The sequence below is a fragment of the Bubalus kerabau genome, chromosome 3, assembly GCF_029407905.1.
Source record: "Bubalus kerabau isolate K-KA32 ecotype Philippines breed swamp buffalo chromosome 3, PCC_UOA_SB_1v2, whole genome shotgun sequence".
In the NCBI taxonomy this organism is placed as follows: domain Eukaryota; kingdom Metazoa; phylum Chordata; class Mammalia; order Artiodactyla; family Bovidae; genus Bubalus; species Bubalus kerabau.
In genome coordinates, this window is record NC_073626.1 from 176,205,849 (window position 1) to 176,232,143 (window position 26,295).

A 26,295-nucleotide genomic window follows, 5' to 3' on the forward strand; every position below is an offset into this window, starting at 1 on the left:
GAAAGAACTGGCCAATAACAGGAAAGTTCTCAGGGGGCGGTGCTGAGAGGTATATTGGAAGTCGATTGGGTTCTATCGGCCGGAAGTTCTACGGGAAAGACTAAGTCCGAGCCAATCGTGAGGTACTTGAGGGGGTCGGCGCGGTCAGTGGCGGCCTGAGGAGAGTGGCTGCCGCCATGATAGAACAGCAGAAGCGTAAGGGCCCAGAGTTGCCACTGGTCCCAGTCAAGCGGCAGCGACATGAACTACTGTTGGGAGCGGCAGGGTCGGGCCCTGGAGCCGGGCAGCAGCAGGCGGCGCCGGGAGCTTTGCTGCAAGCGGTGAGTATAAGGAGCAGGCGGCCTTCGGCCCTCAGCTCATCTTCCTCTCTCCTCAGCGCTTGCACCTGGTGATCCTGCGCGGCCCTTATCCCGCACTCCCGGGCGGAGCGGGACTCTCTCTCCTTGGAGTTAAAGCAGAAAAACACAGTAAAAGCGGCGTACACCCGGCGATTCTCCCTGCGTTTCTCCATTTGACGCTCGTTTTCAGCGTCTTGACCGCCCTGTGAGAAGGTGTTAGAATTAAGAATTAAGGGTCTTGAGCTAAAAACCGGGACCAGGGTTTTGACTTCTTAAATGTTCCAGGGATCCAGTGTGGAATAAACGATAAACGTTCAGAAAACTTGGAAGATTGGATGGATGAATGAATGAATGAACGAGGGAAGGGGGGAAATGAATGCCGCTGGCTCGTTTTGGGGACTTGGGAAACTTGCTTTTCGCTGTGTTTCTCTGCACTGGTATTAATAATAACCAAAGAATAGTTACCATCCATTGAGCCCTTGTGCTGTGTAAATGAAAACTCTATTAATCTCGGTAACTTCCTAAGAGTTAGGAAATATTATTATCCTATTTTGTAGACGACTCATAGCTCAGTTGGTAAAGAGTCTCCCTGCAATGCAGGAGACCTGGGTTTGATTCCTGTGTCAGGAAGATCCCTGGAGAAGGAAATGGCAACCCACTCCAGTATTTTTGCCTGGAGAATCCCATGGACAGAGGAGGCTGGTAGTCTACAGTCAATGGGGTCGCAAGAGTCAGACATGACTTAGTGACTAAACCGCCAGGAACAGCTTTTAAACTCAGAATCCATGCCCTTAACTACATTTCCTGTAAAATTGAGGTGGTGATCACACCTCTGCCTCTATCCTGTTAGGCTCAGCTAAGGAAATATATGTCTTCCTGCCCCTCACAACTCCTCAACCAGCTGGTCAGCAAATGTTGGCACCACCCTCAAACTATATCCAGACTTGCTACCACTTCTTCCACCTCCCAGCTTCCATGGTGGCTCAGACAGTAAAGAGTCTGTCTGCAGTAGGGGAGACCCAGGTTCAGTCCCTGGGTTGGGAAGATACCCTGGAGAAGGAAATGGCAACCCACTCCTTTTTTCTTGCCTGGGAAATCTCATAGACAGTGGAGCCTGGCGGGCGACAGTTCATGGGGTCACAAAGAGCTGGACATGACTGAGTGAGTGACGAACACTTTCTACCACTTCCATCACTAGCTCCTGATTTAAGACATTAGGGCTTCCCTGGTGGCTCAGAGGTTAAAGCGCCTGCCTCCAATGTGGGAGACTCGGGTTCTATCCCTGGGTCGGGAAGATCCCCTGGAGAAGGAAATGGTAACCCACTCCAGTATTCTTGCTTGGAGAATCCCATGGACAGAGAAGCCTGGTAGGATACAGTCCACAGGGTCGCAAAGAGTCGGATATGACTGAGCAACTTCACTTTCACTGTCACTTCACTTGTCTCATCTGGCATTATTGCTGTAGGATCCTAATGGTATTCCTGTTTCTGTTTATGGACGCTCAGTCTATTCTCAATCCAGTAGCCAGAGGAATCCTTCTAAACATAAGATCATATTACCCCCTACTGAAAACTTTCCATGGTTTTTCATGTCAGTCAGAGTAAAACTGAAATCTTGACAATCTTTTGCCCTCTTTCACTTGACGTCTCTGATCTACCAGTTTTCCATTGCTCGCCTTTCTCCAGTCACAGTGGCTTCCACGCTCCTCCTACAAAGTCTTTGCATTTGCTGTGCTCTCTACTGAAATGCTCTTCTTCCAAGTGTCCACATGGTTTACACACTCAGCTCTTCCCAATCTCTGCTCAGATAACACTTTTCCACTTTCCTGACCAGCCCATTTTAAATTGCCATACCCTGTGCTCACCTACATTGCTGCTTTGTTTTTCTCCATAACACATGCCACCGTCTATATGTTTTACTTGTTTCTGCTCACCCTCCCTCTTTTCTGTCCTTCCCACTAGAACACAAGCTTCATTTTTTATCTCATTCAATACTGTTTCCTAAGTGCCTGGGACAGTACCTGACACAGTATTTCTTGAGTAAATGAGTAAGCTGGAAACTGCTAAGGAGATTTGCGGATTATTAATAGTGTACTTCTGTCTGACGAGAATATCAGCCCGGGTTTCTTTGAATTGCCCACTACTGAGACTGGTCTTAATGTCCAAGACCATAATCAAAACTACTTTCTTCAATAACCTGTACCCTGCAGGGTTGTTGGAAACATTAGTTCAATCATTCATTCATTAAACGAACTAGAGACTGGGAAAACAGTGTAATGTTACACTGATAAGGTTCCTGCACTACAGAGCCTTTCTCATGGCAGAGCAGGGGAGACAAACTAAACAAATACATAAGAAACATTATTTCAGATAGTGATAAGTTATTTGAGGGAAAACAGTAGTGTTGATCAAATGCAAAAGAGAGGTAGGGTGCTGCTTGGACTTGAGTGTTCCAGGAAAAATGAGAGAAAGCACTGGAACCACACACACAAAGATCTCAGGGAAGAAGCCTCCTGTCAGGGGCAACAAAAGATCCTGAGGCAGAAATAAGTTTAACATGTTTGAGCGATTAAAATTTGGCTATGGGAGAGCAAGTGAAGGAAGAGAGTTAGTGTAACAGACACTGGAAACTTCAGCAACAGAGTATCAAATTGGAGGCATAAGTTATATGAGAAGAGTTGCTATTCTCTAAATCAGGAGAAATACACTCCATCATTGTTTCCATTGTCTTTTCCCTGTACTCCCGGTTCCCCAACTTTTCAGTCTCCTTTGTATGTAATGACTACACTGTACTTCTCATTTTTTCAGGGTCCTCCAAGATGTTCCTCCCTTCAAGCCCCAATCATGCTTCTCTCAGGACATGAAGGGGAAGTGTACTGCTGCAAGTTTCACCCCAATGGATCCACCTTAGCATCTGCAGGATTTGACCGACTGATATGTAAGGCATAATTTTTGAATCTGGAGTAATTGCTGTCTGCCAAATACTGATTATTTTTTAAAACTTTCAGTGCTATAAAAGGTATCAATCTAAATTGGTCACATAACAAACTGTGTAGCTAATAAGCTAAAATAGAGTCATGAAAATACTGAATGATTTTGAATGTAGAACTTAGGGTCCATGTGGTAAATACAGTAGGAGTTATATCACCTGCTGAAAAGTGAGTTGCTCTAGTTTGGGAATTTCCTCTTCATGGAGGCAAATCTCAAGCCGATTTAGCAAGCCTAAACTTTAAGATCTACACTTTAAGGCTAATGAGAGTAATGAGGAGAGAGAACTTTTTCCCCAAAGATATGAGGCTCTCTTGATACATAGCCTCAGAATCTTAGCATTCAGGAAGGAGGAAATCCTAACATGGCAACTCACTTGGATAATGTATTTGTCTCTTATTTGGATCTGCTATCAGATTCTCAGCTTCCAGTCAGGAACACCCATTTGGGGAAAATAAGTAGAAATCATATTGAAGAAGTCATGAGAAAAAGCAAAAGAGAAGATAACAGAAGCATCTGATGCTTCCTCTGGCATCATTTGCCACATTGTGAAATGAAATGGGTCCTTTGACTCCGTTCTTTTAACTGTGCCTCAGGGTGAATGACGGAGAAGGCAATGGCAACCCACTCCAGTGCTCTTGCCTGGGAAGTCCCATGGACAGAGGAGCCTGGTAGGCTACAGTCCATGGGGTCGCGAAGAGTCGGACACGACTGAGTGAATTCACTTGCATTTTTCACTTTCATGCATTGGAGAAGGAAATGGCAACCAACTCCAGTATTCTTGCCTGGAGAATCCCAGGGACGGGAGCCTGGTGGGCTGCCGTCTATGGGGTCACACAGAGTCGGACACAACTGATGTGACTTAGCAGCAGCAGCAGGGTGAATGATGTCTGTTTTGATTTCAGTTTCTAGTTCTGTGTTCCTTAAACTTACTGGTGGCCAAGTCTCTAGAAGGCTTAGGGATCTTAGCTGAACATACTTTAACTGCTGATATACTTAATTTCATCAAACAAACTAGAAGCAGTTTTATCAGCAGGAAAATAACTCTTAAGTAGCTTATTATGTATATAGTGTTCCTTAATAATACTTATCAAACTTCACTCTGTGTTGGACCAAGCCCCCTAAGAATTGGAACTGTCTCTATTCATTTACCTTATTTTACCCCAGCACTTGGAATAGGTATTTAGTACATGTACACTAAGTAAATGTAGTATAAAGTCATTGCCGTGTGACCTTCAAGTCAATTGCAGCTTCCAAAGTTTCCCATAAGTACCATCATTTTGCAGTCTGCTTCTACTCATAGGAGACAACTAGCTGTGAGTGCCAACTTTTTAAAAGTATGGAAGAAAACTTAAGATTTAAAAAATTATATCCATTATCTAAAATGTTTTTATTTTATGAAATGTGAAAATGCTGCATTATTTTTGTTCTAATGTAAAGAAGATATTGTTGATAGAATTAATGGTGTTTCAAAGGAGTGTAATTTCAGAACTGTTGTTCTAGTGAATTCTTAAGTACCCTTTCCATGGCCAGTAATAGTTTTCTTTTGCCTAGTAATGTTCACAGAGCCCCTGTCTCCCTAACAGTGTTGTGGAATGTCTATGGAGACTGTGATAACTACGCTACATTGAAGGGACACAGTGGAGCAGTGATGGAGCTTCATTATAACACAGACGGCAGGTGAGTATTCTGCATTGTGGATGACGGCTGCTGCTTATATTAATTCTTCTTGGCATCCTTTCATATTTCATCCCTGAGTTTTCTCTTAGAAGATCGTGCTATCAAAAATTACTGCATTTTGAACAACCACCTTATCATCCTATCACTGTCACCCCAAGTAAGATATTTATTGCTCCATATGAAAGTCACTCAGTCACATCCACAACCACATGGTCTATACAGTCCATGGAATTCTCCAAGCCAGAATACTGGAGTGGGTAGCTATTCCCTTCTCTAGGGGATTTTCCCAACCCAGAGATCAAACCCAGGTCTCCCGCATTGCAGATGGATTCTTTACTGTCTGAGCCACCAGGGAAGCCCATTGTTCCATGTATGTATTTATAATGTCTAACATTTCAACAGCCAGAAAATTTTTTCGTTTTTAAGACATAAAATGTAATTTCCTTCTGTAGAAATTAATTATTTTTTATTATGAAAGTAGTGAAACAATTTGTTTCAAGAAAACTAAAAAAAAAAAAAAAAAAAGGCAGGAAAATGACAAAATACACTACAGCCACCAGGGAAGCCCATTGTTCCATGTATGTATTTATAATATCTATCTAACATTTCAACGGCCAGAAAATTTTTTCTTTCTTAAGACATAAAATATAATTTCCTTCTGTAGAAATTAATTATTTTTTATTATAAAAGTAATGAAACAATCTGTTTCAAGAAAACTAAAAAAAAAAGCAGGAAAATGACAAAATCCACTACATTTTTATCATTCCAAAGATAATCACTGTTAATATTATGGTATATTTTTCTCAAGATTTTTTCCTATTCAAAACAGTTTGATTTTTATGTATGTATTAGAACTACTTGTGTAAGTTCCCTGGCAGTCCAGTGTTCAGGACTCAGCGCTTTCACTGCCATGGCCCAGGTTCAGTCCTGGTTGGGGAACTAAGGTCCTGTAAGCCACATAGTCAAAAAAAAAAAAAAAAAATGTAATTCTACAAAGTTAATTAATCCCATTCAGTATTTCAGTAAACATTTATTGTCTTACAGCTCTTACCTCTAAAAATTTTAGGGTTCCTTGAATAACTAGGTACATAGCCTTGTGTGGTTTTCCTGTTTGAGTAAAGAAATCATTATAAAATCAATCATAACTTAGAAGTCATTCTCAGAGGCAAATAAAAGCTTTGATTTTTAGAGAAAGAGTTAGATTTACTGAGCCAGGAATTGCTACTATCTGTCTTACTTCTGCAGCAGGGAATGATTATACATTTTCAAGTGGAAGGATGTGTGAAGTGTAGTATATCACAGAGGAGGAAAAGATTGAGAAGACTGCCGTATTAGATGTACAACATGTCATGGGGACTGACAAAGGGAAAATTTTTTTTACATTTATTAGAGTAGACCTTATAATTGGGTCTAGACTACTATTAGGATTTTGGTACATTGAGTGAGACATTCCCGAAGCAGGTGCCAAACTGTCAGAGCACAGCATGTTAGTGATCTTGAAGACTTGGGTGCATTTTGACAAGTAAGGAAGACAGATTGCTATTCCTTGTCTTCACTTTTTTTTTTCTTCCTCTTGCTTTCTAGTATGCTCTTCTCAGCATCCACAGATAAAACTGTGGCGGTGTGGGATAGTGAAACAGGCGAGAGGGTTAAAAGACTGAAGGGGCATACTTCGTTTGTGAACTCCTGTTACCCAGCCAGGAGGGGCCCCCAGCTTGTTTGCACTGGCAGTGACGACGGTACAGTCAAGGTGGGTGTTGTCTGTCTCTGTGTTGAGGGTTTCTGAGGCGACAAAATGTGAAACTTACCTTGTCTTCCCACCTATGCTATACCCTTCTCTCCACAACTTTGTTTCATCACACATTTCCCAAAACAGACTCTCTTTAAAATACATGTCAGATAATAAGCAGTTGAGGTTTTTTTCTTTTTTTATGAATCCTACAGACTGTTACAACTATGTAGAACCGTTGTCACTTGGAATAAAGTAGATCACCATCCAAGAATAATTAGATTCTTGACTTAGTGTTTACTTAATTATGTGACTTTAGGTCACTTTTCTGATCTTCAGTTTCTCCGTCTTAAAAGTGACAGTCATATACATGTCTTACAAGGATGTTTTGAAATTTCAGTCAGTGTATTAAAAGGCCAGTGCATGTTGTTTTCAAAGCTGTTGCTGAGTGAGGATGGAGCCAGGGTAAGTTAGTTCAAGCGCTAGAAAGCCCTCTCACTAGGACCCAGCTGGTTTTCATCCTCATGAGTATTTACCTGGTTGCTGTAAACTGTAGTTTCTAGAGTTCTGATGCAGTTGATTCTGACAGAGTTTTGCCAGTTTTCTGCTTTTGTAGAGGGACAATCTTTGGGCACTCAGTACTCTGCCATTTTCACTGATGTAACCTCCTCTCCATATGTATGTATATATATATTTTTTTAATGTAAGTTGTAGCTGAATAATGAATTAAGATCTACAATTTCAAAACACTGGTATAATATCCTTTGTGTAGAACAAATGAACTAATAAACATGGTGAAGATGTCCACTCTAAGGGCATTTAATTAACCACATGTATTCAGACTTTTAACAAAGAAGTCTGAAAATATAACCAAAGTGATTTATTCTACCAGCGTTCAGATATATTGGCAAAATTATAGTCAGTTCTCACCATGTTGATGGGATAATCAGACAAATTTCTGAACAGGGTCCCTTTACTGATGTTTTCACTTCCACAGTCCTTAGATTTATGGGTGTACTGTGCAGTTGTTTCTTAGAGTGATGTTATTGTAGACTCTCTTGTCCTCTTTTTCAGCTTTGGGATATCCGCAAGAAAGCGGCCATCCAGACATTTCAGAACACCTACCAAGTTTTAGCTGTGACTTTCAATGATACAAGTGATCAGATTATTTCTGGTGGAATAGACAATGATATCAAGGTATTTTAGATGTTTATGTTATATTTACTTTTCACCTGTTTCCATTTACAGAGGTAAGTCTTTCCAACTTATTAACTTTGCACTTTATACCACCTAAGTGAAAGATAAACTAGAACTTGTTTTCTTTCTGTCTTGTCTTTATTGACTTCTGTGTCAGGGTTGCATTACAACTTATATGGTCCCTGTCCATCAGGGACCAGGCAGTTTATAAGAAGTGAGAAGTCCCTGTGTGGGAACTCTGAAAAATGAAGAGTGTATTCCCTGAGTAACAGCATTTGAAACTTTTTTTTTTAACCTGTATTGCCTTCATTGAGATAGCAATAAATCAGTTTGTGATTCTGTACCCTAATCTTTCAGTGTGTTTTTGTTTTTGAAACTGTAGAAAGGAAGTTTTGGGGGATCCATAGCTGAGAATGAGAAGGTAGTGATGTTGACAAAAAGAGACAATAGACTTCTTGATAGTATAATATAGCTCAAGCTTTCAAGTAATTGACTTGGGGTCTAATCTCAGTTCTACTGTTCTCTAATTTTTTGTGACTTCACACTAGTTCTTTAACTTCTTTCAACTTCTGTTTTATGTGTGTAGTAGGGGTTAACAATATCTATCGCGTAGAGTTGTCTTGGGCATTAATGAGCCAAATGCAGTAGAGCAGTAGAGTAGAGTTTCTGGACATAGCAGGTGCCAGTAAGTATGAAATGTGGAGGGGGAGGGGGCGGCGACTCAGTTTGTCTTTGCTTTTACTTATTGGCTTCCTTAGGTATTTCAAAGACTTTGACTTACCTTATGCTTTATCATGAGAGTAGTAATTATTGGGTAAATACTCAACTTCTTATGTTGTTTCTACCTAGAAATTGTACTGTACTCCCATCTCTCCTTGCCTCGTTTGCTGTTACTATGGATGGAATGTCTTTTTATCTACAGGGAGTCCCTTAAATGGAAAGATTTCAACCTTTCTTTCCTGTCTCTGGGACCTTATGCTGTCAGTTTTCCCAAATCCTATTCTTTTAACCAACTGTATTGCTTCTTATTAGCATTTCATCATGCTCAGGTCTTCTCTTGTTGGGGAAAGAGTCTGCCTTCAGTTCCACATTGTCTTGTTATTGCCCTTTCAGTCTTCCCCTTTACAGCCAAACTTCTTTAAAGATGGTGATAGTGGTTACAATAATAATACTGTTATCATCATCCTCTAACACTTAAGTGTGTTAGGCACTGTTCTCAATGCTTGCTGTGCGTGTTTGTCCGTAAGTCGGGTCCAACTCTTTTGCAGACCCTGCCAGGCTCCTCGTCCTTGGAATTTTCCAGGCAAGAATGCTGGAGTGGGTTGCCATTTCCTACTCCAGGGGATCTTCCTGAGATCAAACCCACATCTCATGCATCTCCTACATCAGCAGGTGAATTGCTTACCATTGTGCCACCTGTTGTTCTTAGAGCTTTACATTATAATTCTTTTAAGCCTCACAACGGACCTATGAAATAAGTGCTGTTAATGGGCTTCCCAGGGTCGCAAAGAGTCGGATAGGAGTGAGCAACTGAGCACACACACAATACCATTTTACCAATGATTCAAAACCCAGAGTTTGGGCCCAGAATCTTGCTCTTATTACCTGTGAGAAATCCCCTGAATATTTTCTACACTCACTGTCTTAATGCCTTATCTCCCTTTCATTTCTCAATTCCATGTCTCCTGACCACTGCTCATCAGTCTGGCTCTGCCTCTGTTGTTTTATTAACACTGTTCTCTTCAAGGTCACCAGTGATCTCCCTGTTACTAAATCTAGTAGATCCTTTTAGTCTTTGTTTTTTTTTAAACTTGCTCTGACAGTATACTTTCCTACCCTTTTCATCAGGCATAGCCATCAGATACCTCTGCAAGCTATTCTGTCTATGCATTTTTTAAATGTTGTTATTCCCCAAGGTTCTTTCCTCAGTGCTCTTATTATATTCCTTTCCCTGGGCAATTCCCATCTAATTCTGTGACTCTAATTGTCATGTCTATGCAGATAACTCGATGTTCTCAACCCACATCTTCAGATCCAGACCCATATATACAGCCAGCTACTCAGCATCCCCATTTGGAGTACCTAAAAATTCACCATTTCCAAAATTCAACTTCACGTCCCTTTTCCACCCTATGACTCTTTGGAGACTACAGTCAGAACATGGGTGCTTAATTAGATCACCTTAACAGCAAATGCATTATTTCCCTGAGTGAAGTTTGGGAACCCACTATTATTAGAATCACTAGACAGCTTCTAATACATTGGAGGTGGACTAGTGTCATCTAGCCATGGTAATTTTCATACTTTTAAGTTATTATTATTATAAAAATGTACATACTGTGAAATTAGATGCTCCCCGGTAGTCTAGTGGTTAGGATTTGGTGCACTCCCTGCTGTAGCCAGGGTTCAATTCCCAGTCAGGGCAGCCTTTCCCCTGGGTTTCCCAGGTGGCACAGTGGTAAAGAATCCTCCTGCCAGTGCAGCAGACTCAAGAGACACAGGTTCAATCCCTGGGTCAGGAAGATCTCCTCGAGTAGGAAATGATAACCCGCTCCAGTATTCTTGCCTGGGAAATTCCATGGACAGAGGAGCCTGGCAGGCTACAGTCCATGGAGTTGCAAAGGGTTGGACACAACTGAGCAACTGGGAACACATATGATATTAACCTCTTTTTAGTATATGGTTTTATGGATTTTAATGCTTATGCAGATTCATGTAACTACCAAAGACAGGACAGAACAATTTCCATCACCCAAAAAAATTTTATAGTACTGTTCTGCATCAAACCCTCTACTCATTCCTAATCCCTACAAACCGTTGATCTCTTTCTTGTCCTATAGTTTCTATTCCAGAATATCATATGAATACAATCATACAATGTATGACCATCTGAGACTGACTTTTTAAACTATGAGAATTTGATCTTTTCATAACTGTGGGGATAGACAAGCCTAAGAATAATAATCTTGTGCTAGTAAGTCCTTCTTAAATAGTGTGGCTTATTCTGGGCTCTTTGTCTAAACTGTTTTGGGACCTTCTATAAACAAGTATGCTTCCCTGGTGGCTCAAACAGTAAAGAATCTGCCTGCAGTGGAGGAGATCTGGTTTCAGTCCCTGGGTCAAGAAGGTCCCCTGGAGAAGGGAATGGCTACCCACTCCAGTATTCTTGCCTGGACAAGAATTCCATGGACAGAGGAGCCTGGCGGGCTACAGTCCATTGGGTCACAAAGAGTTGAACACAACTGAGTAATTAGCACTTTTAACTTTCATAAACAAATATATTCAGTTGTACTTTAGTTCTGAAGGGACTGAGTTTCTTTTTAGGTTTTGAAGGTTTTCCATGTCTTCTCAGATACATATATGTTACCTTCTCTTGGATCAGTTTTTTCCTCACATAGCTAATCTCAGTCTTTGTTGATATATACCAATTTTGTTCTGAAATCCAAATTTATCTCAAATATGAGAAATATATAAATAGAGTCCTATGAGTACAGCACTTAATGACTCTTCATCATAGCCTTGTAGGCTTTTTTTTTTTTGGCTAAAGTATAATTGATTTACAATGTTGTGCTAGTTTCTGGTATAAAATAGAGTGTTCAGTTATACATATATATTCTTTCTCATATTCTTTCCCATTATGTTATATTACAAGATATTGAATATAGTTCTCTGTGCTATACAGTAAGACCTCATTGTTTATCTGTTTTCTATATAATGTGTGTGTTAGTCACTCTGTCATATCCAACTTAGTGCAATCCCATGGACTGTAGCCCACCAGGCTCCTCTGTCCATGGAGTTCTCTAGGCAGGAATATTGAAGTGGGTTTCCATTTCCTTCTCCAGGGGATCTTTCTGACCCAGAATTGAACCCGAGTCTCCCACATTGCAGATTCTTTACCGTCTGAACCACTAGGGAAGCCTTTGGGTTGCCATGCCCTCCTCCAGGGGATCTTCCCAACCCAGGGTTCAAACCCAGGTCTCCCGCATTGCAGGTGGATTCTTTACCAACTGAGCCACCAGGAAAGCCCAAGAGTACTGGAGTGGATAGCCTAGTGGGTTGCCATGCCCTTCTTCTGGGAATCTTCCGATCCAGGAATCGAATCAGGGTCTCCTGCATTAAAGGTGGATTCTTTACCAGCTGAGCTACCAGGGAAGCATATAATAGCTTATATCTGCTAATCCCAAACCCCTAATTTATACCTTCCCCATTCCCTTTCTTCTTTGGTAACCATGAGTTTGTTTTCTATCTCTGTGAGCCTGTTTTGTAAATAAGGTTATTTGTGGCATAGTTTAGATTTCACACATACGGGATATATACACACACACATATATATGGCTAGTCCTTTGCCTAGAATCCCGAACATTGGATATTGCCATGACTGGCTTAGTGTTTTCTTTAAATATGAGCTCAGACATATCTTTTTAATTTTTTTCCAGCTGTCCTGGGTCTTTGTTGCTGTGCTCGGGTTTTCTCTAATTGTGGCGAACAGGGCTACTGTTTGTTGTGGTGCCCAGGTTTCTCATTGCAGTGGCTTCTCTGGTTGTGGAGCACAGGCTCTAGAGCGCATGGGCTTCAGGTGTTGTGGCCCACAGGCATAGTTTCTCCATGGTATATGGAATCTTCCTGGACCAGGGATCCATCCTGTGTCCCCTGCATGGGCAGGCGATGTATTTAGTATTTTTGGCTGTCCTGGATCTTCGTTGCTGCACAGGCTTTTCATATGTATCACTATCACAAATGATGCTGCTGTATGCAGTATATCCAATATATCTGCGTGTGAAGCTTTCCATATTTAATTACTTCTTAGAATAGATTTCTAGATGAAAATCAGTGTGTTAGCAAATATAAGGATAGTTCATGTTTTGGATACAGTTGTCAGATTGTTTTTTGATGATAGCAGTTAATAAAGATGGTATTTGAAATTAGGTTGCTTTAGTTATTTTATTTTGCTCCTGTATAACTAAGGGGTATGCTAGAGGAATGTGAAACCATCCATAGAATTTCAGTCTTCTCCCTATTTAACAGCATCCTGTTCTGACATGCTTAGGGATGAGTAACTGTTCTTGGACCCAGAAAGACTCTGAATAGTACGCAGGCCCTCATAAGTTTCTTTTTAAAATGCAAAAGGGAGGCTCCTTTTCCATCAGAAATAGACTCAGAAAATGTCAAACCTGAAAGGGACTTTAGACATCTCATCATCTCTCTAATTGTACAGGTGACTAAAGCAAAGCCCTAAAAGGTTAAGTGATTTGGCCAAGATCAAATAGTCTGTGGTAGAGCCAGGACTCTCCAGAGGGCCAGTAGTCTTACAACTCTATCATATTGCTTCTACTCAGTTAACAAGTATCCTTTAAGCAGACAGGGGCTTACCACTCTTGAGCTTGCTTGACAAATCCCTGCACTGCCTTACTACGTTAGGAAGTACTCCTGAAGAGCCTGGTTTTTGTTTGCTTCTCAGTCTCTCAGAGAGCACTGCCTATTCTGGGACAGGAGGAACAAATAGGGAATGGAAGGCCCTCTTAAAATCTGGAGTGAGCAAATTCTGATTATATTTGTGAACAAACACACAGTTCCTGTTAGGCTCTTGAGATTTTCTTCCTGGGTATAGGATTGTGGAGTCAGAGGAAAATGAATAAAAGAAGAAAATGTGCTTCTGCTTGGTGGCTTGAAGATCTGGTTGGCATTTCTTGTAATCTTGAGCTCTAGTCAGAATGGGAGGTCAGCTGGTGATTTTTTTAATTTATTTTTTTAACATAGTCCCATCTGTGTTCTCATCCTTTCCAATTATTTGGACCAGAAGGCTCTTTCTAGAATCTGATCAACTCATTCCACTACTCCACTTCTGTGGCTCCCCAGTGAGGGAGGTAAAGTCCAAGCCAGTCATTCAAAACCTTTCATGAGCTGGCCTTTGCCTGCCCATCACTCAGGAATTGTCTGCTTCCTCTCTGCCCATTTCCCTACAACCCAGCAATTTTTTCCTGCCCCTCTGCTTTTATGCATCATCTTTGCCTGGGAATAACCTTCTACTTTGTCTAAATAAAGAAGTACTTCTTGGGAATTCCCTGGCAGCCCACTGGTTAGGATTCCCTGCTCTCACTGCCAAGGACCTGGGTTCAGTCCTTGATCAGGGAACTAAGATTCCACAAACTGCGTGTCATGGGAATAAATCAGTAAATTATTTTTCCATGCCCTGCTCAAGTGCTTTATTCTTTGTGAAACCTTCCCTTTCTCACTCCCATCTGTGTACCATGGCAACATTAATCCCTCTGCCCTCTTGGCTGTTGCCCCTTGTGCAGGCCTCTCGTCACTTGTTTAGCTCCTTGAGAACAGAACAACATTTCTTTTATCTCCAACAGTGCCTGCCACAATCACTGAACAGCTGATTAGGACATCTGCAAAATATTTTGCTTAAATTACTGCCCTACTCACTCTTCCTCTGGCAAATCCCGGATACATTTTGGGTATACAAAACAACGTGTGCAGGCCCCAAAGTGGAAAGTCTGGAAATAGCTCCCAAGTGCTGTGAAGGATGATGAATTTCATTCTCCTAAAAAGCTAAAGGTTTCAACAATGCCTTCTCTGAAGAGAAGGAACAATGGCTTGAACAAAAAATGTCAGCCACTTCAAGCTTTCCTGATTATTGAGGCAGCAAACATCCTGACACAAAAATGATTGTGTATAAAGTGTGCTGGGTTCCACACATGAATGAGTTATTGATGGGGAAAGTGGAGTTGTCTGCCGTATGTATTGCTTTGACAAACTCATTTCTAGATGAGGAAAGTGCCTTAAAGGGACAGCGGGAAATTTAAGTTAGAAAAACTGTGGCAATATTAAATCAAATTTGGATGAAATTTTGTATAACAACAGTGACCTTAACAGAACTGCTGTTCTTTTTCCACATGACATTCCAGACCATTTCTGTTGCCTTTAATGTATTTCTTTTATGTAATTATAAATAACTTTTATATTTTTCTTATTTGCTTAATAATAGTTTGTTTATAAACATTTTTACATTTGATCTTCAGAGTGTTTTTAGGATTTGCTTAATAATAGCAACCAATTAGAGGGCCTGCTGTGTACCAGGCATTCTATCTGTAATCCTCACAAAAGCCCTAAAAAGTCAATGTTATCCCCATCTTACAGGCCAGAAACAGGCTCAGAAGGGTTAGTGGCCCAGTGATACAATACATAACTCATTAAGTTGCAGTGACTGATTCAGTCTGGCCCTAAACCCTCACGCATTCCACTTTGGTCTTCAAAGTCTAGCATAAGCGCCTGTAGTGTTACAGTGTGTTTATGAGCCATAACTTAATAAACCATTTATTTTTTTCTGTTTGACATTAGGTTATTTTCAGCCGAACTGTTTCTCTTACCTTTCCTAACCAGAAAACTGTGAACTTAAAATTTATTTTTCTTTTAATAAATATGCTTTTCCATCGTATGTGTGTATATGTATTATGACATTAAATGAACATTTTTAAACCTCTGTTTTTGCATATTACTGTGTTATGTACATTTTACATGCAATCAAAATGCCTTTTTCAAATGAAGTCATTTAACTTTTTATATAGTTGTTTGTAATAGTTTGTTTCTAGTTACAAAGAATCATAGATTGTGTTTTAAAAGCTACTTTGTTTTTTTAATTCCTAATACATTTTGTTATGAATTGAAAATAACCTCTTTAAATCCTCTTATTTTTTGTTAATATTTTGACATTCATTAGTTTATATTTTTCTAGCCAAACTTAGTAACTTTAACTCTGTTTTTAGAAAGACAGGAGTTTTTCCTTCTTTGATAGAAATTCTATATTTTGTGGTAAAGTAGTGCTTGGCCCAGAGACAGATTAAGAAGGGATACCAGTTTTCCTAGGTTGACTCTTTAATAACTGTTTCTTTGCTGTTCACAGTTTGATTTCTGGGAGTGTCACCTTGTTTTGTTCTGTAGGTCTGGGACCTGCGCCAAAATAAGCTGACCTACACGATGAGAGGTCATGCAGATTCAGTGACTGGCCTGAGTTTAAGTTCTGAAGGCTCTTATCTCTTGTCCAATGCAATGGACAATACAGGTAACTTTGGAAAGGAAAGCTCTCCATGTCAGTTGCTGTAGACCCTAAATAAAATGGGCGTTAGGTGCTGGAAATATGTGCTGGGGTAAAAGAGAGTCCAAGGAAAGAGCCCAGGATGGCTTGCAGGTGTCCACCAGGGCATTTAGGAAAACAGGTTGTAATAGAAAAAACTTTAGAAGAGATGGTCAAGAAGCCAGGATGATTGTCCCAAATCTTCCATCTAATTCCTGAACATCTTTACACATAGCATTTGTTCTTTCTGGGCATCAGTTTCTATACTGATAATGTAGAGAGTACCAAGCTCAGATGATCAACAGACCTATTGATATCTCACTTGTACTCTTTCTGCCAGTATATCTTCCCTCCCTACTCCAAAAGCATTGATGTGACGAGAGGTCCTCATTAAAACACCTCGATTTCTCGATTTACACTAACACACTTGTCCTTTCTTCACTTGTTTTTGAGTTGTTGGGTGGGAAGATGTGTTTTCCATAGCAGAAAAGGAAGATGACATCTTGGATTATATGCTTAATACTGGAAGAGTTTGGAAATGCCCCTCTGGTATACTAAAATGTTTTCACTAACATTTTGTAATGAAAACTGTGCCTAACCCTCAAGGTGAAGTGAAAGTCGCTCAGTCGTGTCCAACTCTGCAACCCCATGTACTGTACAGGCCATGGTCCATGGAATTCTCTGGGCCAGAATGCTTGAGAGGGTAGCCTTTCCCTTCTCCAAGGAATCTTCCCAACCCAGGGATTGAACCAAGGTGTCCCACACTGCAGGCAGATTCTTTACCAGCTGAGCCACAAGGGAAGCCCAGTAATACTGGAGTGGGTAGCCTATCCCTTCTGCACGGGATCTTCCCAACCCAGGAATCAAACCAGGATCTCCTGCTTTGCAGGCAGATTCTTTTCCAACTGAGCTATCAGGGAAGCCTAGCACTCAAAGGGTGCTCAATAAATACTTGCTGAATGAATGAACATCCTTGCCTTCTGGCTGTATTCTCAGCTGAATAGCAAACTTTCATGTGTAGTTTCACCTTTTTATGCCTGTTTAACTTCAAGGATTGTTGGCTTTTTTCCCATACTCAAGTAAAATTACAGCACTCAAATTTCACTGTACATTTAGCTTTAGTTAACAATGGCTGTGGCCACTGCTTACTGTGGGTATTTATATCCTATTTCAGTAGATTTTTGATTGTCTAATTCTAGCATTGTTTGTTAAAAGGAAAGGTAAAAAAAGAAAAAAAGTGAAGTCGCTCAGTCGTGTCTGACTCTTTGTGACCCTATGGACTGTAGCCTACCAGGCTCCTCCATCCTTGGGATTTTCCAGGCAAGAATACTGGAGTGGGTTACCATTTCCTTCTCCAGGGGATCTTCCCAACCCAGGGATCGAACCTGGGTCTCCCTCATTGTAGGCAGACGCTTTACCGTCTGAGCCACCAGGGAAGTCACTATAAGGAAGGGTGAGATTCCCTAAATGGTTTTTAAAATAGAAATAAGAATTTCTCATTATAGGTATATAATAAAAATTACAAATTCATTTTATTGTTTATCGCTGCCAATCTTAAAGCCCTTTTATGTATCATCTTATTTGACCTTTAAAATATTTTTTAAAAAAAGGTCAAGTGGCATTCTCATTTTACAAAGGCACCCAAAGCACAGAGAATCTCACTATTTTCCTGATTTCCCCATATATATAGCAGAGCTAGAACTGGATTCAAAGTTCACTTTTTCTATATTGGCCTTGTTTACAATTAAACTGTCAGATTTTCCTGTGAGCATAATTGGAAGAGCTTAGTCCCGAGTTTGATTTTTATAGACTGATTGTCACAGTAGTCAGTGGTGTTTAGATTGTCGTGTTGAACGCTGCTAGATGGCACTCAGGATTGGCAGAGGAATCATTGGCAAAATGTTTTGTTGAAATCAGTATCGCACTCAACTACTTTCTGTTGCAAATACCAGCAGTGTGTTTGACATTTTCCCTTCCTACCTTCTCAGTTTTCCTCTGTGTCTTTAGTCCCTGTTAAGGAACTTGAATGCATTTCATTCCTGTTAGTAAAAGAAAAAAGGCTTATTAAATAGCATTGTACCACGTTGGTCTTTCTCCAACCACTAAATAGCATCTGTCATTGACATGATACTGATTTCAGCTGGGTTCTCAGGAAACTGCTGTCTGATAACTGTTTTGTTTTCTTTGTTTGAATTTGCAGTGCGGGTCTGGGATGTCCGGCCATTTGCTCCCAAAGAGCGGTGTGTGAAGATATTTCAAGGAAATGTGCACAACTTTGAAAAGGTGAGTTCTGCATGGCAGAGGAATTTTACTGTCCATTTGATTCAAAGACATTTAAGATGATGCTAAGGATATAGAGATTAATAGCTCTACTTAGAAGGAGCAGCATTCCAGTAACACTTTTGTCCAGCAAAACTGCTCTTGCCAGAAATAAAACTGACAGCAGCATAGGCAAGGAGACACTCATAGGCAGATGGTGATGGAGTCCTCAAATTTAGGACTTCCCACTTCAACAAGATGCTTCTGTTTTCTTAATTCTTTGGGAACTTTGAGTCTCACAGGTCAGTGTTCCATATGGGACTCAGACTCCCGTGGCTGCTACCCAGATGACCTCCCTCACCCTCCCAGTGACCAGCTCTTAGAGTCCTCAGATACATCCCTTCCCTCAGTAAGAACCACAGGCCAAGCTCTGAGAGACTGAAATTTTGCCGAAACTCTCAGATGAGCTCTTCAAAACAGCTTTTCCTCCAGACAGTTTGTTAATATAGACTAATATTTTCCTTTTGAGAACCCATTAAGGTTCAGTTTCACTGAATCTTTTATTTGATTTCAAAATCAAAGAATTTTATTTAAACATAAATCAAATTTTATCTTTTTTTTTTTTTTTTTTCAAATTTTATCTTTTGTTAGAATTGATTTTATTTTTATTTTCTTCAAGATAAAAATTTTAATGAGGATCCAGATAAATGAGCAAAAGAAGCCCCCATTAGTAGGCAGAACAAAATTTTACAGCCAGGTCCACTGTTAATTTACTGTAAATTAAGCAGTTTTGGTTTGAAATATATCAAAATAGGCTGTCTTGAGCCACAGAATATTAGACAATTGTTGATTATATGTTGCAGAGAATACTTAAAACTCTGCTCAAGAGGGCGATTTCTCTAGCAGTCCAGTGGTTAAGACTCCACACTTCCACTGAGGGGAGCACAGGTTCATGCCCTGGTCAAGGAACTAAGATCCTGCAGGCCATGCAGCACAGCCCAAAAAAAAAACAGAAAACAAAAAACTGTACTTAAGCATTTAAAATCTCTTAGTGATGCTATAGTCTAATAAAGAGGGGTACATACATTTGGTACATTACTGTATTCATTGGATTCCTGCCTATTCATCATTATAGAATCTTCTGAGATGTTCTTGGTCACCTGATGGAAGCAAGATAGCAGCTGGCTCAGCTGACAGGTAAGGATTACTGGACATGAGGTAAAGAATGATGTAGCTATGCAGGTATCTTCTCTTGTTTAATACATGAAGTGCCAGTACTGAGCCAGAGCAAACATTGAGTTATAGCTGTACTCAGAGATGAAGCTGTATGTAGTGCAGTCTGAAGGGTTTAAAGATCGTGTGGACAAATACATCGTTTCTACCCTCTTTGGATACATTTTAAACCTGGAAGGTAAACCGTTTTTTTGGTTGTTAGATTGCCTTTGCCAGTGAAATAAAATTCAGACTCCTAATCTGGCTCCAGTTCTCTTCATGAGATTTTTCTGCCATGCTTCAGTTCATTCACATACATGTTGTTTTATTACATATTCCTCCCCCACCGTCAATCACCACAGTGCTTCACTCACATGGAACTTTTCCTGGTCTTACATTCCTTCCGCCGCCTCCATTATCCAAACTCCTGTATCTCCCTAGTAATCTACCTATATTGTATCTATACACTTACCTGGCCCTCTCTCTCCCTTACCTATTGGGCATTACTAATTGCTCTTTTTCTGGGTTGTAATCACATTATATACACCTAATCTTTATTAGCAGTCATTGCATCTTCAGTTCAGTTCAGTCGCTCAGTCGTGTCCGACTCTTTGCAACCCCATGAATCGCAGCACACCGGGCCTCCCTGTCCATCACCAGCTCCCGGAGTTCACTGAGACTCACATCCATCGAGTCAGTGATGCCATCCAGCCGTCTCATCCTCTGTCATCCCCTTCTCCTCCTGCCCCCAATCCCTCCCAGCATCAGAGTCTTTTCCAATGAGTCAACTCTTTGCATGAGGTGGCCAAAGTACTGGAGTTTCAGTTTTGGAATCATTCCTTCCAAAGAACACCCAGGGCTGATCTCCTTTAGAATGGACTGGTTGGATCTCCTTGCAGACCAAGGGATTCTCAAGAGTCTTCTCCAACACCACAGTTCAGAAGCATCAATTCTTCGGTGCTCAGCTTTCTTCACAGTCCAACTCTTGCATCCATACATGACCACTGGAAAAACCATAGCCTTGACTAGACAGACCTTTGTTGGCAAAGTAATGTCTCTGCTTTTGAATATGCTATCTAGGTTGGTCATAACTTTTCTTCCAAGACGCTTGTCTTTTAATTTCATGGCTGCAGTCACCATCTGCAGTGATTTTGGAACCCAAAAAGATAAAGTCTGACACTGTTTCCACTGTTTCCCCATCTATTTCCCATGAAGTGATGGGACCGGATGCCATGATCTTTGTTTTCTGAATGTTGAGCTTTAAGCCAACTTTTTCACTCTCCACTTTCACTTTCATCAAGAGGCTTTTTAGTTCCTCTTCACTTTCTGCCATAAGGGTGGTGTCATCTGCATACCTGAGGTTATTGATATTTCTCCTGGCAGTCTTGATTCCAGCTTATGCTTCTTCCAGCCCAGCGTTTCTCATGATTGCATCTTATAGTAAGACAAATATAGTGGGGCAACCCCTACTAAATTATTTGCTCCTAGAGATCAGGGAATGAATCTTACTCATCTCTGAATCCAGGGCAGTGCTTGACCAATTCTAAGCAATATTGCATGAATGAATTCCTAGCTCAAGGATGGTCAGATTTTGTCCTGCGTATCAGCTCAGCTATTAATAATACCTGACTGTGTTGGGAATGATTCAGAGCTGGATCTGAGTTCAGTGAGAAAAGTGTCAAGATAACTTGGTGAGGATGTGGCAGAATGCGAGCTAGATATTTTTCAACCCGGAGCTGAATCAGTTTAAACTGCCTGAGGAATTAAGTGATGAATGAGAAACAGAGAAGGTAGAGAATTCTTCAGTGAGATGCTTTTATTTGGTATGCCTACGGTGACCTTATTTGGGAGGGAGTCATGTTGAATAGGGATGTTCAAGTGCCCAGGCTTTTGGGCCACAGTGTGAGATGGTAAATAATGGCGAGGCCCTGGGGACTTACCTGGAGGCTCAGTGGCTAAGACTCTGCTCCCAATGCAGGAGGCCGGGATTCGATCCCTGGTTGGGGAACTGGACCCCACATGCCACAACTAAAGATCCCTCATGTCACAACTGAGACCTGGCCCAGCCAAACAAATAAAAATAACTATTTTATTTTAAAAAAAAAAAAAAGAATGACGAGGCACTCAGATGGTAGACTCTGGGTTTAGCTCCCACTGGGAAACGTTGTTAGCCCTCTTCTGCTTAACCCCATCTTTCTCCCAACTTAGAGATTTTCCTGCTACTCAATGAAAACAGGCATCATCTTATAAGCAGTAAGCCTTTCCCAGGCTAGCTTGGGCTTTCAGCACACTTTGATCTGTCGCACACCTTTCTGACCTGTGAACAATTCTTAATAGAAGATTCCAGAATCCATTTTTTTTTCCTTGGCATGTTTAACGCCAGGGGAAAATGGGTGAATATTTGAGTATTTTATGGCAGGGGAAAGGACCCAGGTAAAACTGTGCCACATTGCTGGTTTGAGTCCTGGTGGTTTAGCAGGTTACCTTGGAGAGGGAATCTAAAGGATTTCAGTTGCCAGGTTTCTAAAGAAGACCGTGAAAAACAGGTCCACGGTTCAGATGTCTTACATTCTGACAGAGTAAGAACCTTTCTAAGTATTTGTACATGATTTTCAGTAGAGCTGTATCTTTCCTGTGTGATTAAGCTTTTAAATAATGTCTACCTAGCTATTCTGAGCAGTTTGTTTCTGACACTGGCTCTTTTCTAGCTTTCGGTGTCCTCTCTTCCCTCTTTCCCTCCCCACTGTTCCTTTAAACCTTGCATGTGGAAGCATGGCTCTGGTCTAGGGAAAAGCCTGTCTGTCTACCTGCTGAGGGTTGGCCACATTTCACAGGCCACCTCACCAATTAGCCTCAAGTCAACAGCGCTGTGTTACATAAGGAGCCTGATTCCTGCCGAATGTTGCCATCCCAGAATAAGGAGAGGATAAGGCCCCTCTAAATTTAGCATCTAATTGGCAGCCATGGAAAGTGAGGCCTTAAAGTAAACCCTTGGAGATCTGGACTTCTGCTGGCTTTTATATGCCTGGATAATGTATCCTTCTCAGAAAACTGCTTTTCAGCTTGGCCTGAATTTGGCAAATTTCTCTTCCCTACTTGCAATTCACCTAGCTACTCCTGTTCAGATTTGAAACATTTCAAGAGTTCCTATCAAGGACTATGAAATGACTGGTCAGTCTCTGCTGTGAGTGATTTATTTAGCATATTGATTTCATGTGATTCTGTTTTGATAACAATTTATTTATTCATCATAACAATAGTGAAAGTGAAGTCGCTCAGTCGTGTCCGACTCTTTGCGACCCCATGGACTGTAGCCTACCAGGCTCCTCTGTCCATGGGATTTTCCAGACAAGAGTGCTGGAGTGGATTGCCATTTCCTTCTCCAGGGGATCTTCCCGACCCAGGGATCCAACCCAGGTCTCCCGCATTGCAGACAGGCGCTTTATCATCATAACAATAGCTATCATAAATTCTGCGTGATGGGCACTTTGCATACATTATTTCATTATTTCATTTCTCTCAACCAAGCTGTGAGATCAGCATTGTCTCCATCATTACTCCATCATAAGGCCCTCAGAGAAGTTAGGTAAATGTCTAAAGGCTACTTAGCTATTAAATAGTTGAATTGAGACTTGAACCCAGAACTTAACACACTTTTTCACTATGCCACATAGCCTTAGCTGGATTATTGAGGACAGTTACTGTGTGTGACAAGACACTGGGGAAAACCTGAGCATTAGAGCCAAGGAGTCTACAGACGGAGTTCCCTCTCTTCTACCTTGCATGGAGTTTTTATTTAGTTCCTATGAGCTTCCTTGGTGGCTCAGAGGTTAAAGTGTCTGCCTCCAATTCGGGAGACCTGGGTTCGATCCCTGTGTCGGGAAGACCCCCTGGAGAAGGAAATGATAACCCACTCCAGTGTTCTTGCCTGGAGAATCCCATAGACAGAGGAGCCTGGTAGGCTACAGTCCATGGAGTCGCAAAGAGTCGGACATGAAACTGAGCAACTTCACTTTCACTTTCACTTTATGGAGCCTAAACCTTGTGAGCTACACTGTAATTAAGAAGTTCTTTTTTTTTTTATCTTCATTTTAAACTAAAAATGTAATGTTCAGAACTAGGCATTTTATAATCATGTACTGTTGAGTATACCCTTTAGGTGTTGATTGAACAAAACAAATATGTGAATAATTGGTATAACCTATTTGAAAATCATCAGCCTTTTAAATGTACCAGCATATTTTCTTTGCATGGTCATGTGAAGATAATATCTATTTATTTTACTTTCAGCTTAAAATGACCCAAACAAGGCTGAAGGTCAAAGAAACTTCTTTTGGCAGGGGTAGAGGGAGTGAGAGGTGGCAAGGGACGCAAGGCATTTGAAGGTAGTAAGAGAAAGGAGAATACTGGAATATATATTAAGAATTTTAATTTTAATTCTGCCACTGATGAACTGTGTAACCATGGAGAAGTCACTATACCTTAGTTTTCTTTTCTGTAGAATAAGTTTAGCTAATATCTGTTGGCCCCTTCCCATGCTAGAATTAAGTATTTTTCTGCCCATGAATTCAGTGCAAGATCTGGATCGAGTGTATATTTGGGTTTAAGACATTCCTAGGTATATAAGAAGTTAACTACACCCTAATTATATTGGGTGCTCTTTTTTATTAACAATATTTATTTATTTATGTCTGCATCGGGTCTTAGTTGCGGCCCTCAGGATCTTTCACTGTGGCATGTGGGCTCCTTTCTAGTGGTGGCGCTCAGGCTCAGTAGCAGCAACATATGGGATCTTAGCTGCCTGACCAGGAATTGAACCCATGGTCCCGGCATTGGATGGTGGATTCTTAACCACTGGACCACCAGGGAAGTCCCTGGGTGCTCTTTAAAGATTTCTGTGTGGGAGCTATAGGAAGAACCATTTGTCTGTCTTCTCTGTGATCTTTCCTACTTCAGAAGCTTGTATTAGAAAATACCAATAATTTAGCTATTCCTGTTTCTCCACTCAGTTGCTCATGGGCAGGATCCATGCCTTATTTGTAATCTATATTCCTAGTTTCTAAACATCAGAGCACAGTTCAGTAAGTATGGAGTCACTAAATAAAAGGTTGCTTCCACTTCCCTTAAAAAGCCATACTCCTTCCTTACCCTTAGTTCCAGAAGTTCCATCTTCATGATGTTTGCAGGTTCGTCTACGTCTGGGATACCACAAGCAGGAGGATTTTGTATAAGCTACCGGGCCACGCTGGCTCCATCAATGAAGTGGCTTTCCACCCCGATGAACCCATCAGTAAGTCTGTCCTGACTGGGAGTTTACTTGCTTCAGGTCTATGATTCAGTGATATAGTTGGATAAAAGAATGATGTTTCTTAATGTTCAGATATAAACCGGAACTTAACTTACCTTTTATTGGCTAGCTCAGCTAAATAATGGGACTTGAATTTCTGAGAAAATATAACTTTTTCCAGGGCTAAGAATAATAAGCAGAAGCACATTTACAAAATGACTAGCATAGACATTGATTCTTCTCTCCTAGAATGACTGAGATCTTTTTCTTAAGGCTTGACTGACAAGGAAAATCAAGATTTAGACCTTGATAATGTATTTCCCATAGCATGGTCCACCCTCATAGTTTTGAAAGAATTCTGATTGAAAAGCCAAGCTAGTTTCCTGTGAATGGTGATTAGGAGGAGGGGAATGTAAGCTAAATCCAGTTGCTCTTTTATACCAAAATTGCCTGTTGACATAAGAGCCCTTGAACACCAAGTCTTCTTGAGCCTTCATTACTTCCAGTTACCTTCTCTGTTCTCTTCACCTCAGTTCTCTCAGCATCCAGTGACAAGAGACTATATATGGGGGAGATTCAGTGAAGATATGGAATGGAAGACTCCACAAGACTGCTTGACCCTGAGACCTCAGACAGCATAAGTGGCATCAAATGATGTCCAAGCCAGCATCCTCCCTTCAGATGAAGATTGTTAGTAGCAAGAAATGAGGAGGAGGTAGCCATGTTCCAAACCACCAGTGTCCCAGGTCACCACAATGACTAAGGCAAGCTTCCAGTGGCCTCTAAAACCACCTGCCAGATTTTAGGGATTGTTTTATTTTTTTCCTCCTTTTTTTTTCTTTTTTTTTTTTAAATAAGGTTTCTTCAAAAGGACAGACATTGGTTGGTTCATCATTTCCTATTTCCTAATCTAGGCTGAAGACAGGGAATGTGACTGAAATATATTTATCAGGTTTTTGTTTTTGTTTAGTTCAATAACTTGTATATTTTCTTTCTTTGTTTCTCTGACTCATTTTGTATTAAAAGCCAACTAGATGCCTTTTTACAGGAGCCATGTGGATTGAATTTATTGCTGTCTTTTCTCTGAAGCTTGATCACTATAAATCTGAGAGCATGGTGTGACCAGGGGATACATACAATCCACTTAAACTTCAGAGAATCTGAACATGGTCTGTGTCTACACTGCCAAAAGCACTTTTCTGAGCAGCAGTCCCTACCCTCAGGTTTCCTAAAGTGGGCAGATTTGCAGCATTCTCAGCTGGTAGCAATAGCATGGGCTGGAATGGCTCAATTCAAAAGGAATATGAGAGGACCTCCCTGGTGATCCAGTGGTTAAGAATTTGTCTTGCAATGCAGGGGATACTGATTCCATCCCTGGTCTGGGAGGATCCCACTTGCCACGGAGTAGCTAAGCCCATGCACCACAACTACTGAAGCCCACACTCTTAGAGCCCGTTCTCCACAACAAGAGAAGCCACCACAGTGAGAAGCCAGTGCACAACCAGAGAGTAGCGTCCGCTCTCTGCAAC

At 40.9% G+C, this 26,295-nt stretch overlaps 1 protein-coding gene across 4 annotated transcripts; it reads left to right on the top strand.

The window, feature by feature from the left end:
- The first annotated feature begins 103 nt into the window (after window positions 1-103).
- Window positions 104-25,816, top strand: SNRNP40 (small nuclear ribonucleoprotein U5 subunit 40). Of its 4 annotated transcripts, none has more exons than XM_055573860.1 (10): window positions 104-320; window positions 3,146-3,275; window positions 4,912-5,005; window positions 6,590-6,755; window positions 7,809-7,931; window positions 9,200-9,323; window positions 18,209-18,291; window positions 19,403-19,464; window positions 24,634-24,769; window positions 25,300-25,816. In XM_055573860.1, the coding sequence occupies exons 1-10, from the start codon at window positions 177-179 to the stop codon at window positions 25,405-25,407; spliced, it is 1,170 nt and encodes a 389-aa protein (XP_055429835.1). In that variant the 5' UTR covers window positions 104-176; the 3' UTR covers window positions 25,408-25,816. The 4 variants fall into 4 exon arrangements, with proteins under 4 accessions (XP_055429835.1, XP_055429837.1, XP_055429836.1 ...); XM_055573862.1 differs by having other exon boundaries at window positions 107-320; window positions 24,666-24,769; XM_055573861.1 differs by lacking the exon at window positions 9,200-9,323 and adding an exon at window positions 15,876-15,996 and having other exon boundaries at window positions 108-320.
- The last annotated feature ends 479 nt before the right edge of the window (window positions 25,817-26,295 follow it).

Excerpts from the sequence above, each read along its gene's own strand:
- SNRNP40 (XM_055573860.1), top strand. The coding sequence starts at position 177 with ATGATAGAACAGCAGAAGCGTAAGGGCCCAGAGTTGCCACTGGTCCCA. Across the intron at positions 5,006-6,589 it reads CATTATAACACAGACGGCAG|TATGCTCTTCTCAGCATCCA; the intron begins GTGAGTATTCTG and ends CTTGCTTTCTAG. Across the intron at positions 7,932-9,199 it reads GAATAGACAATGATATCAAG|ACCCTGCCAGGCTCCTCGTC; the intron begins GTATTTTAGATG and ends ACTCTTTTGCAG.